The sequence below is a fragment of the Falco naumanni genome, chromosome 4 (genome assembly GCF_017639655.2).
Source record: "Falco naumanni isolate bFalNau1 chromosome 4, bFalNau1.pat, whole genome shotgun sequence".
In the NCBI taxonomy this organism is placed as follows: Eukaryota; Metazoa; Chordata; class Aves; order Falconiformes; family Falconidae; genus Falco; species Falco naumanni.
The window spans coordinates 20,352,652-20,365,851 of NC_054057.1; the positions used below are offsets into that span (position 1 = coordinate 20,352,652).

A 13,200-nucleotide genomic window follows, 5' to 3' on the forward strand; every position below is an offset into this window, starting at 1 on the left:
GAGCACAACTATTCCCTTTTTTTATATTAGACACAGGGATGGCTTTCCAGGTTACAAGCACTTATCAGCAGAAAACAAACAGCCTGTGTCTAAAGGACAACAGTGCTTTGAGAGGAATCACCAAACTAAAATGGAAAATTTTTAAAAAAAAATGGCTTAAGAAGCTGGAAAAGTAAGGTTTAATTACTACATACTCAAGTAGAAAAGTCTTGGAAATCTTTCACTATTTGAAGCATCAAGTGCCAGTTCCCAAATTCATATTTGTCTGTAAGTGTAACAACTTTTATTTCCATGTTCCATTCTTTTAAAAAGTGCAAACGAAATGAGTACCAGATCTTACAGAACTAGTACTAAGAAACAAATATCACAACTGATTTTTTCTTATACTCAGGTGTACTTGGAGAACATATTATGCCATCTGACAAAACCTCCTCCTATCAAATTTGTCAGATTTATTAGTCTTTCCATAGCATGGCATAAAACAAACCTGAGAAGAGAGCTCTAAATGAGATTTAAACTTTCTAGAAAGTTGTTAAACTATAACTTCAAATCACATTTTACTGACAGCTTAGAGATGTAAAGCCTTTTCTGCTTTAATTACACTGGATGAACTCAAACGAAGAGTGCCTTTGTGGAACAAAAGACAATCATGTAGAAACTGTCAGCTTTGTTAAAATTGTTTCCTTTTCCATTCTATGACCTTAGCAGCAAACTAAGTTTGCAGTCATAGGCCCCCTTACTAGTTATTTTCTTCTTGCTCTCAATCTAGTATTTTCAACAGAACAGACTAAAATATAATTTACAGGCTATTCATTTCATTAGACAGACCTAAGGACAAACACCAGACTGCAGATCTTTGTTGAAAAAGCTTTTCTAACAAGTCACATGAGGCAATACAGGGCAAAGACATTTGAGCTGCTCACTTGGGCCAACACTGCATGCCATTTCCAAAGGCAGTTATTGTGAAAAGCTCAAACACAATCATCAAATACAATGTTCTGCAAGGAAATGCAAATAAGCACCCCCAAAGAAAGAAACACCACTGTGAACCTCATCAGCCTGAAGAAATAAATCTCAGTCTTATTGGGCAAATGCTCATGTAAAAGGTCGTTACAATAAAACCAAAAATATATTCTATCACTTCTTTTACTGACAAAAAGCAGCTTAAGAAAGGATGCATTTTCCCTGGCTTTTATGGGAAACCAGCCCTAGTAAATTGCTTGTTACCTGACAATGCCCATCACAGTCCTTAAGAGAGGCTGTGGAATACCTGGAATTCAGTTAAGCATCAGTGCTCAACTTAAATTAACTTAAAATTCAGCAGCTCAGCACCACGCACAGGCAAAAAGCCACAGACAACCAGGAAGAGTTATCATGTAAAGAAGGGTCAAATTATATATATATTTATATTTTTGCGTGCCTATATATAAATACATATTTTGTGCATATATGCACACATACACATCTATAAATACATGTAAACATAAAAATTAAAACAGGAAAACAGAGGCTTCGGTGGCAGCTAAGAGACAGCTTTCAGAATCTTAGTTTAAGGTATCCAAATACTTCTCAAGTACTCTGATCTTACCCCAAATAAGTTAGATCAACAATTCTTCAAAGTAAAAGATAACAGTAGTTACTGATACATACCATTTATTACCCACAGTGGTGTTGCAGGTTACTATCATGTAGAATTGCAAACAGTATGCAAGTATACATATGCAAGAAAAGTGGAATGCATGTGTACGTACACACACGCCTCGCCATCACGCACTCACGCTTTCCGCCTGCCCAGGAACACAGTCACTTGCCAGAGACCGTACTTACATGTTTTGTGGTACCTTACTGTCCATCTGGAGTTGGGTAACCAAAATTATTAGCCACTTCTGAAAAACAGATGTCTTTGAGTTACCAGGTATCATGAACAACATGTTTACCTTTGTAAAAATAGCCAACGGCATACCATACTGGTCCTCTTCCAACCCAGATATCACTCCTGGAACAAGCACTGTGTGTCCCGTGTTTGCTTGGGGCTGCACAGTGATTGGAAGGCTTTCTGAGCTCACGCCTTTGCTTGGAAGATTTTCAGCCTGTTCTGATGCTGTATTTTCACATTCTCCTCTCGAGTTAGACTCCTCCAAAATGCTAGGATCTAAGGTCTCCCAGTCACTTTCAGAGGATGCTGGAGAAGCACGGGAAGGAACTTTCAAGCGCTGCACAGTACCATCAGAGGACTGAGCTCCGTTGCAAATCTTCTCTGACTGGGAGAAAGGCACATTTGCTTTTTGGCCTCCCAGCAAATGGTTTCCTGCCATCTTTCTGCCTCCCTCTCCCATTCCTAAGTTTGTATTTGAAGTATCAGCAGCAGACACAGAAACAGAGTCATCTAACCGTGGTGTATTTTCCTGCAAGCCAGCATCCTCTGATATGCTCTTTCTCGGTCTATACTGTGAGCAGTCAGTAAGACCATGTTCAATCATACCTGGAAAGCAATTGCATGCATTAATATCAGATCTCAACATACACTTAGGCAATTTTTGTTAAACAAAACAAGCAATGTGGTCTTGTGTGCATAATGGAAATTATCTATTTTAAAAACACTATTTTGGGGAAGGTGTGTGTGTGAAAATAAAAACCCAAATCCCCAAAAAACCAAACAAAACCCACACTTTATCTCCTAGAAAATGTGCCCTAACTTGTTTGCTTTGAAAAGACTGGTGAGAAGCTAAGAATTACCAAGGTTTTGGAATGGCTTGGGTTCCCCCCCACCTTTTTTTTTTGGAAGAGCACATGTAGAAGGAAGAGAGATATTTGTATTTTTGTTTTTTAAGGAACTCAACAGGAATGTGTAACTAATTCAGGGTCCCACCTATGTTACCCACAGGCAATACTGAAGATTCAGTAGCTCCAATTAATGAAACAAGAAATAACACAAAGTGCAAGTAGTATTAGGAGACGTGTACATAGTACACAGACATGCATACAAGTCACCCATTTTTTTAGGCAACATACCAACACAACTCTATTATCACATAAATTGTTTTCCAAATGAAACAGTACAGCCAGTCTCAGTAGTCATCAGAAAGCATATAAAAAGAAGTCCAAACTTCTTACCAGGGAAAAGCGACAGGACAGTCATCAGAGCTCCCACTAATCTATTTACTGGAGAAATATAAAACAGCACCTGGTGGCAGAAGGGAGGGGGGTAGGGGGAAGAGCGTGCAAAAGAGGAAAGGAGAATTAAGGAGGAGAGAACAAGAAAAACAAAATTATGCTTAAGCATGACATAGAACACATGCAAACTATTCAAGGCATTGCTTTTTATGTTATTTCAGAAAGTCTGCTTACTAACAAAAGCTGTTACAACAGTTCAAAGTAAATATTTAAATTTTGTATCCATATTTTATAAATCTGTATGTTGTTTATATACACACACACGTAACATATACTTGTTAATCACTCAGTTTTTCCTGTCAGTCATTGGGGTTTTTTTTCCCCAAATCGATACAATTACTGAATGACTTGACAGAAAAAAGTTGTTCCTGCCATGCTGCATAAATCCTTGTTCATTTGTAGTATGTCAAAATCTCTGTTACAAATCAAGGAGGCCAAATATTCTCCATTCCAGCGTTCCAACAAAAACCTATACAAAACATCTCTTCTAAGAAAATATATTAAAGATACACAGATAAGTGTAAAACAGGATAAATGCAATATGCATTTATTACAGGTTATCTTCCTATGTAAAAAAGATTTTTTGGAAGAAATCAATGGAAAAAAACCCAGCATGACTGATACTAACTTTGGTAAAGCACTAAAAGCATAACATAGGAAAACAAAATGTCCTTAATTAAATCAGAGAGACCGGGATTAGGAAATTAGTTAGGAATTCAAAAGGGGGGTGTCAAAGGCTGGCAATCAAAGAAGAAACACAAGGCAGACTGAGTGTTACTGCTGGAGTTCCTCCAAGACAGGCCTTCACGGGGGAGGAAAGTAAAAACCAAAAACCAAACAAAAAAACCCCAACACCATGAAAGTCAACTTGCTTTAACAATGTCATTTTTAAATTCTCAGGCAGCACAATACTAGGGAAAAATACATGTGCATTACAAGGAACCAACAATGCCAAGGAATACAGAATGATCAAACTTGACGACTCTGCAGACTAGTTTAATAGGTATATGATGAAACTAAAATTGGAAGTTTGCGGACATAAGACTTAACAAAAGACTTCTGCAGAAAGGTAGGAAGACACTTTCACAAGTGACTGATGAATAAATAACTCAATGTTCCACTAGTATGTGCAAGTCTACAAGCTAGTGAATTGATGGAATCAAGAGTTAAGATCTATGCAGTCCTAACACATACCAATGTTTAATGGTACCTCAGCTAGAAACAGATTATGTGTATTACCTTGAACATAGAAAAAAGAAAAATTTTAGAAGATAGGTGAATTCAAATTGCAACAGTCACAAAAAAAGCATGATGAGTAGAACAAGCAGCTCTGAGAAAAAATTTTTGGCTGACTCCAATGGGAATAAAAAGTCTTAAGGTCTTTTAAGATGCTGCTTTATAACACATTGATGAAAGATGCATGACAGAACAGGAATGAACTACAACAGAAACACTACGATACCCCTACAGGGTTAGATTTTCACATACCATGTATTCCCAGCTAAACCTATTTTAAGCCTACAAAAATAATTAGATCTATAAAGAAGTACCTTGTTTTCAAGAAATCTGTTCCAGTCTAGGTTTTTGTTTGGGTATACCACTTAAGCTGAGTACTTTTCTACACTTGTTCCATCAGGTCCCTCTACTATCTTTCTGTCTGTCTATATGGGTGCATGCCTCCTTATCCTACCCAACCCTGTTATATAGCCTACAATGTTTACATCAGCAAACTGGGTGGCCCTGGCAGCAGAAAGTCAAATGATCACCATCTGGAAGTAGTCTTCCAGCCTAGTAACAGCTGAGAGGTAAAAAAAAAAAAAAAAAAAAAAATTCCTTTACCCTTTGGAAAGTCATCAACAAAACTGCTGAGGATTAAAAGAAATTGGTCTGTTGCATTCAGGCATTTTTTGGCTCAAGGAAAATTCGCATTACTAGTGGCTTCTTGCATATCATATTTCAGGTCTTTGAACATACAGATTCCCAAAGTTATTCTGGAACCTTAACATCTGCCAGAAAACAGACAGCACCAGAAAAATCAAAACTCTTGCTTTTGAATTTGCAAGTGTTGTCTTTCTGTTGAAAGCTTAGGGAAAAACAAAAACAAAGCAACCTGCAGGTTTATTCAATAAGTATCCAGTCCTTTCAAAACAATTTCATATGTTTGAGTCATATAAACATGCCTGGGAAACCCTCCCTCTCCCCTCCTCCTGTGCATTTATGTTTTATGGTTTTAGCAGCTTCGGAAAAGAAGTGTAGCTGAGCAAAGTATTTTATTTATGTATGTCCAAATGCTGAACTGACCTGATGAAATGCTATCGTAAGTTTTTAAACAGATCAGTAGAGATACTTTACAAAATCTTAACTGAAAAGTATTTTTTCCACTCTGGTTTAAAAAATAAGTACAATCACTGCAGACTTTCAGAATGTATTAATTTTTTTGGAAAAGGCCTGCATATTGAGTCTTGATTACTTACATTTCTACATGTGTACTCCTACCATGTCGGAATCTTATTTTCTCAAGTATACCTTTTTTCATAGCCTTTAATATAGCAGACTTTAGCATATGGCTCTTTAATGCAAAAACTGCATTTATTCTCATCAATAAATACTTAGAACTGTCAAGATATAACTTACAGAATTAAGTGCCAAGAGCAAAAGCTCTGCAGAAGCTGCTACTTACATTTTTAAAAGCCATATTTATTGCCTCACAAAAGGCACCTGGGCCTTGGATACAGACTTTAAAAAAAACAAAAAGAAACAAATCTACGACTGTTTTGATATCTTATAGCTTAAGTCCTACTGACTTTCCAGTTGCAGCCAACAGGAAATTCGAATGTTCTTTCTCAGGACTCAAAAAAGCTGGGTTTTAACACAGCAGGATCACTGAAGACAAAAAGAGACATTTGGGAGACTGAAACAAAACTTTGAACAGAAATTTTTAAAAAGCAAAAAAACCCCAATCTTGCATAAACATGTCTGGGAGCTTATACATAGTTATTTCACTGAAAGTTCTTGTTCCATGGTATTAATATATATACAGAAGAACATAAATCTATCTACTATTTCACATCTACTTGTAGGTTTTGCATATTCCATTTAAATTACTAAGATGACATTGCTTCAGAGGCAGTAAGATAGCCCAAAGAAAACACTCAGCCTAGAATTCAGCATTTTTACCTGTTTATAAACTGCGTTAAGCCTGACCTAACAGAAATGGCTTTTTACATTGTCTCCTGCAGGTGCCCATGCAATTCAGGTCTGAAGGACACTCCAGCACTCGCTTCCTTTGGTATGCCTGTTTAAAGCCCAAACCAGAAGTTCTGCTTACTGAACCCCTGTGAAGTTGTATGCTCCCTTTTAGGTACCAGCATTTCCTACCAGTTCCTTCGCACAGGTACCTATGTGTGTTATGTGAACCCCTTCCTATCTTATATAATATGTTAGGTTTCTCCACTCCCATTTAATCACATTGTACTTGGTTGGGACAGCTATTGATAAGGTGGAGTGTGGACAGAAGAGGAGTGGAGGCAAATTTATACATCGCCACACAGCAGTTACTTTTAGCATAATTTCCCAATTTACATATGGATGCAAAGTTGTTGATATGAATTCAGATACTTTTATTTTACTTTAATTTGGTTTTCACTAGTATATTCTACATAACTGCATATGAAAAAAATGAATAATCGCATTTCTATTTATCAACTGCCTCAGCCTACAAAATGTTACCTTTTTCTCTAGAAGAATCAGTTTAAAAAGGATCAAGACCTGAAAAAAAAAAAACACAAAAAAGAAAAACAAGGTGAATGAACCAGTGCCATTTATCAAAAATACTATGCAAGAATAATCTCTTATTCAAGGTTTCGTGTTAAAGCACTGCATAACTGTCTAAATGATCAAATACATTTGGCCAGTGAAAACCAGTGTTCAAATACCCTTTCTCCATCTGAGCACTAATTTTAAAATAGCATGAGAAGCACAAAGGAAAACCTGCACAAACAAAAATTGCATAATTTGAATCATACAAAGCTTATCAGAAAGAACATGTTGTATAATTCCAGAATTTTAAAATACAGTAAACTGCAGAAACATAAAATAGTTCCTCCCGAGAAATACAGAAAAGAATTCAGCAAAATATCAAGAATAGCATTCGCCTCACCTAATTTTAGACACCTACAGATGAGGCATCTGGATCAGAAGTGGCTGTCCAGACTCTCCACACTTAAAAGAAAAACATAGACACTTCTGGGGCATGACTGGCAGACATGTGAATTTAAACAAATTTGAGTTCTACCCCAAAAATCTACTGAGCAGGTGCAAATACACCATGAAATCCAGATGAATTTGTTTCCTTGATGCCTCTAGTTAATAAAAGATTCTAAATGCTATTTGTACCCTAGCAATAGGATACACATGCTGTTTCACTAGTCATTAGGAAAAAGGAGGAGCGCAAATCTCCTCAGGTTCTATGATGGCAGAAGCTGCAAAAATGGCAAGATACAGGGGAAAATGCTCCAATTTGTGTCTGCACAGACTTTAGCAATATTCTTCTATAACATTCTTCTGATAAGAAGCAGGAAATGGAAACAAGACCGTAACTGAGGTACCACTTGCACTTTGGGACAGGACTAAAGAAATGTCACACAAACCTAGAAATCTCCAGGCAATCCAGCAGACAGAACTTGCCAATCTTGAACTTACTTTCACTGAAGTTATGTAGAGAAGGGGAAAGGAATTCTGAAGGCTGTAACCAGAAGTACTTAGGAAACAGTGACCTTACTCCTAGCTCAGGTATGTCTATCCACATTTATTTTTCAGTTCTTGAGGAAGTATTTTACTCCACAAAGTAAGTGCTGTACTTTACAGACCTAACAGAGAACTCCTACCTTGTGTCTAAAGTGAAGAACAAGATCCCGAGGAGACAGACCTGAGATACCAAAAAGAGAGCAATTATTACAGTTTAATAGTTAATAGCTAGTAGAGATACTAACTTATTTCAATAGTAGAACTCATAACAAATTCTTTCGAGCAGGAGCAAGAGTTAAATCTACAATGGAGACAATAATGTCAAAAGTCGCTCTCTGAGTGAACTCCTGTTGGCTGCCACGTAGCATTATGGAAAAACATTATGTAAATAATACATTGTGCATTCAGAAAACACAAGGAAGAGTCAGAACCAGATGGGAGATATCCCAAATAACAGGTAGATGAAAGCTTGCGCACCCCACATCATCAAATAGTTCCATCTAAAAATTAAGAAGATATTGTTTCCTAAAAGCTGCCAAGCAGCTGCTTGTAAGACTGTTAGGTCAAAAGGTAACATGGCTTTCAACCTACAACTAACTCCTATTATGAAAGCAACACTACATTTTATTTGACATTTATTCAAATCCATTAATAAAAGACATGCATAACAGAATACAGTGCAGGCACACACACCTCTGGTGCTTAACCTGTTAATGCACATAAACAAATTAGGTCAGGAAAGGAATGTGTCGATTAGCATAATATTATCTCTACTGCTTGTACAAAAAAAAGAGTCACTTACCAAGATAAACTTGTGACCCTTCTAGCAAAGTACTGCCCAAGGAACTATTCATATGATCATAAAGTTCCTGTAGAAGTTAGAACAAAGGCAAAAAAAACCCCAGAAGCCATTAATGGCACACAGCCACACAAAATCCAGAATAAATCACCTATTCAAGGACTTCAATGTCTTATACCAGAAAGAAAGTAAAGGTTTACTAACAGCGTAAACAGAGATAAAGGCTGACAATCATGCTTTCTTGTATTTCATTACAAATCAGGAAGTTGATCCTCTGTCAGATTAGGGTCGTTCATTTAGTTCACATTAAGTTATTACAAGAGCTGAAGAACTGAATGACGTATGCAAATGGCATATTTGCACACTAATTAAAAACACTGAAGTTCACAGCCATACACTGAAAGCTTTGTTCTGTGTGGCTATTACTTAAAAGTTACCTTTAGAATTGAAATTTGAGAGAAGTCTTTTTCTTCAAAATACGCATGTGTAATGAGTTGCAGCTTTGCCTGAAGTAACCCATACAAAGGCTTGGAAGAAAAACAAACACAAAAACAAGTGAATAAAACTTGTTTAGTCACTCATTTTGAACTTTAATCTTCTCCCGTTCTTATCTTGGAATACAGATACTTTATTACAGAGTTCATAGAGGGGCAGTCTTTAATTGCTAATTTGCAGCATCTTTCTCCTGTGCTCATTTTAAATCATAATTCTGTTTTCTTTCCATTTGCACATATGATACCATCACTGAACATCTTCCTGGAAAAGTACTTTTCCTGCTTTAACACTGCTCGTGCAGCTCCAGTAATAGGTCTTTCTTCAGGTTTAAGCACAGAAAGAATTTCTGTTCCCTGGCTGGTGACCAGTAGCTTTTGCTGAATAGGTAGAAATACAAGATGTTTCTTCAAAACAAGCTTATGCTGTATGTGTGACTATATTAAAACCTCTTTACAGTTGTCAATAGCCACTCTCTGCAATTATTGTAATGGCCAAACCCCTCAATCCTACTACATGAAATGAAGTTAGTAGCACTTAAGCATAATCAGAAGTACAAATAGATATCATGTTCCCTAACAATAGACAGACACTTTTACAGTTGCTCTTGAATGGAGATACCAATTCAAGCTAGCTCACCCAAACCCCATAGCCGCCTGATTCACTTTTACTTCAGTATTTTGTTACCCTCTGCAATGATTTAAAGAGATGTTTGGACCCAAGAGTTCCCCATAAGAATATGGAAAACAAATAATTTTTAATATGTTACTTGAAAGCAGTTTGGGAGTTCAACATTCTTACCAGCTGACTGAGAACACAGACACTCTTCTGTACTGTTTCTCGGGTGATGTCTGCCTGCCGTACCTTTAATGCCTAAGAAATAGAAGCATTACAGCATTTTTACCAACACACGATTTCAAAAAGAATTCTTTCATGGATCTATTTGCCACATACCACCCCCCTATTCTTAAACAAAATCATAAAACTGACTACCTTCAATAGTGGAATATCCAAACCATGCAACAGTATGCTCTTGCCTAGTAAAAATGGTCATAATACTGATATGTCAAGAGTTGTGTTCTCATCTCATTGTGCACAGCAAAGATCCCAATACAGCTGTGATGATATGCAGATGACTGTTTAACAGCCACCAGCATGAGAAAAAGGCTCTGGAAAAGGAATGGCATTTTAATTCAGGGTAATGTAATGGAAGCGAAGCCACAACACATTACTTGTTCTTCTCTTAACACTATCTGTGAAAATGGACCAGGTTGCTTCACACTTGAGGCTTTTCTTTGAGCCATGCATAAAAAAAAGGAGGGATCATCTGCAGAATCAACTACATTAACAGCCAGATCAAATGGTCCCAGCACTTAACAGCAGACCTAGAAAGGGTGGGGGCAGAAATACAGCCAAGTGATTCACTTAATTGTACAAAACAGCAAGTGTGCGGACTGCAGCCCACACATCAAAAAGGACAGATGGAAAGAGTGCTAGAGCTGTCATATGAAACACATTGGTTTATATTCTATTTGTTCCAGAGAGTTCATTTTAAACATCTATTTATCTTCTTAATTGGTTACTAAACAGCATAAACTGGAATCAAGAGCACAATAAAGCCAAGTTATTGCATAGTTAAATAGAGCAAGACTCTAAATCACAGAATACAATGAAGACTGGATGCAAAGATAGTAAGCGAACTAAAATCAACATGGAATTTGTTCAAAAAAAAAGGAATTAAAGTCTGCATGTGTAAAATTTCTCCTATAGCGTACACAGAAGCTTGAAACATAGTCAAGGTATGATTAACACTAAAACAGAGTACATAATTTACATCCTCTGAATACAAGACTCAAACCCACGTGGCATTCTAGATTCTTGGCATTTCACTGGAAAAGGAAGTATTTGTTAAAGAAATTTGTAAGGGTACAGATCATACCACTGTTACCATTTTTAAAAATACGGGCAGATTCTAGTAGATCCAGTACGTAGTTTCCTCAGTGTGATCAAGTCCACACTAGCTCTCATCAATTTTTCAGCTTTACTCCTAAAAATTCAGTATCACTAAGCAGCTACAATGAATGGGAAGATTCTGATCTACTCTGCAAGTGTACTTTTGGCAAATGAGGTAGGTGAAGAGAAACTTCCCTACACTTGCATGGTCTGATCCCAGGAAATACATTCAAAATTTTCATGGTCACACACCAGAGAAATTTCAACTTTTTTGACCCGAGAGGCTTACTTCCTGGAAACATGACTTGGCCACCTGACAGACTGTTAGGTTCATTCTGCCACTTGGTGCTGATGCCTGGATTAACGTTCAAGAACCAAAAGATATTTTTCAATTGCCTTGAACACTTCAAAAGATCACAATATGGCTGCTGACCTAAGGGAAAGAAATAGTTCTCAAGTTCTGTAGCTCCCAGTGTGCATATTTTCATGGATTTTGAATGTAAACTCATAAAAAAATCATGCAGTTTGCTGTTGGTGTAATGCAAACCACTGAATTTTAGGGTTGTTAATTCATCAATCCTATTATTTCATTAATATAATTCACAACTTGAAAATTTACCTTTGCTTCAATTTGCCTATAGCAAGAGACGCCATACACTGTGGTTCGATCCCCACATCTTGGTGGCAAATGGAAAAACACAGTATCTATGAAAAAGAAAAGATGGTTTTGTAAGTCACTAACAAGAATTCAGTGCTTTTATTTTCAGCATAATTTATTTGTAAAAAAAAAATAATAAATAAATTACTGCTGAAAATACTGGTACACGCTGACTTTCTGATACTTAAAAAAAAACCCCAAAAACAAACCAAAACCCAAAGAAAATCACTTGTAAAGCTATGCCTGCACCCAAATGTTTCCAAATGCAAGATGCTTTGTGGAAGAATCTCCAGCTGTGCTAATATGTATGTTCTGACAAGAGCCTCATGTTTAGCGTAACCAGGTTCCTATAAGCCCACTCACAGGTTCTCGGATGCAGCTATTGACAGCAGAGGCACCACTGAAACCCACAGACATGCTGCTTTCCCAATTCAGCACAGAGAAGGAAAGACAAAGTACTATGAGGCAAGGTGAACAACTAGAGTGTGATGCCATTAAGAAAGTAAATGTAATGAAGATAGGGAAAAAAAAACCCCAAAAACCAAACAAACACCAAGGAGGACGTATACACCAAAAAGATTAGAGTAGCTGCTACCACTGCCAAGGTGGTAGTGCACCAGCACCACTACGCTAACAAAAAGGATTTGTGAATCTTAGTATCACACAAATTAATTATTGTCTCTGTGCAAGTGTGACATGAAAGAAAAAAAAAATCACTGTAAAATATGACAAGAGAAAGGCTTTTTGAGATATATATACACATACATACACACATGCACTTGCTACTACTGAAAGAGTTGCTAGATCTTAAGGGGAGGGCATTATGACTACCACTACCTTTCAAAACATGACTGAAATCTGTTTTGAAACCAACCATTAATTTTGTTTGCTTCGTAGTAACAAAATGAACAGAACAGACAGTCCCGTATGCATTAAGTCTAACAGAAAGAGGTACTGTTTATAACAGCTTACTGCTTTGAACAAGCTCCATTATATTATGGAAATCACCTAGTGTATTAGACAGCCTTAATTTAAGGCTATTTCCTATACCAAGTCATCCTCTTTGCAAAAATGCAACTATCAGTGGGAATTAGTTTGAAACTCAAAAAATAGCTCTCTAATTAAGTTACATTCATTGTAACATAACTATTACCTGAAACATATTTCCCTGTTTCAAGTTCATGTGTATTCTTGCCTACAAAACAATGATATCAGTTTTGTCGCAAGTCCTTTTTTTTTCCTTACCAACAAATACACATTGTTAATCTTTTAAGGCAGCAATAAAAATGCTCAAAGTTGAACATTAACTGGGATGGTACTGAGCCAAGAGAGAACAGGTAAGTGCAGCTGCATTATGATTTTCCTAGCTTTGAATGTA

General features: G+C 36.8%; 1 protein-coding gene across 1 annotated transcript in view; it reads right to left on the minus strand.

Annotated features, from left to right (window-relative positions):
* The window catches only part of AVL9 (AVL9 cell migration associated), a 39,265-nt gene that overhangs the window by 11,637 nt on the left and 14,428 nt on the right, over positions 1-13,200 (minus strand). Inside the window, exons 3-10 of the mRNA XM_040592803.1 lie at positions 11,784-11,869; positions 10,013-10,084; positions 9,157-9,246; positions 8,723-8,789; positions 8,061-8,101; positions 6,904-6,942; positions 3,115-3,184; positions 1,938-2,482 (exon numbers count right to left, since the gene is read on the minus strand). Coding sequence (XP_040448737.1) covers positions 1,938-2,482; positions 3,115-3,184; positions 6,904-6,942; positions 8,061-8,101; positions 8,723-8,789; positions 9,157-9,246; positions 10,013-10,084; positions 11,784-11,869 — 1,010 coding nt within the window. The remainder of the gene's footprint in view (positions 1-1,937; positions 2,483-3,114; positions 3,185-6,903; positions 6,943-8,060; positions 8,102-8,722; positions 8,790-9,156; positions 9,247-10,012; positions 10,085-11,783; positions 11,870-13,200) is intronic.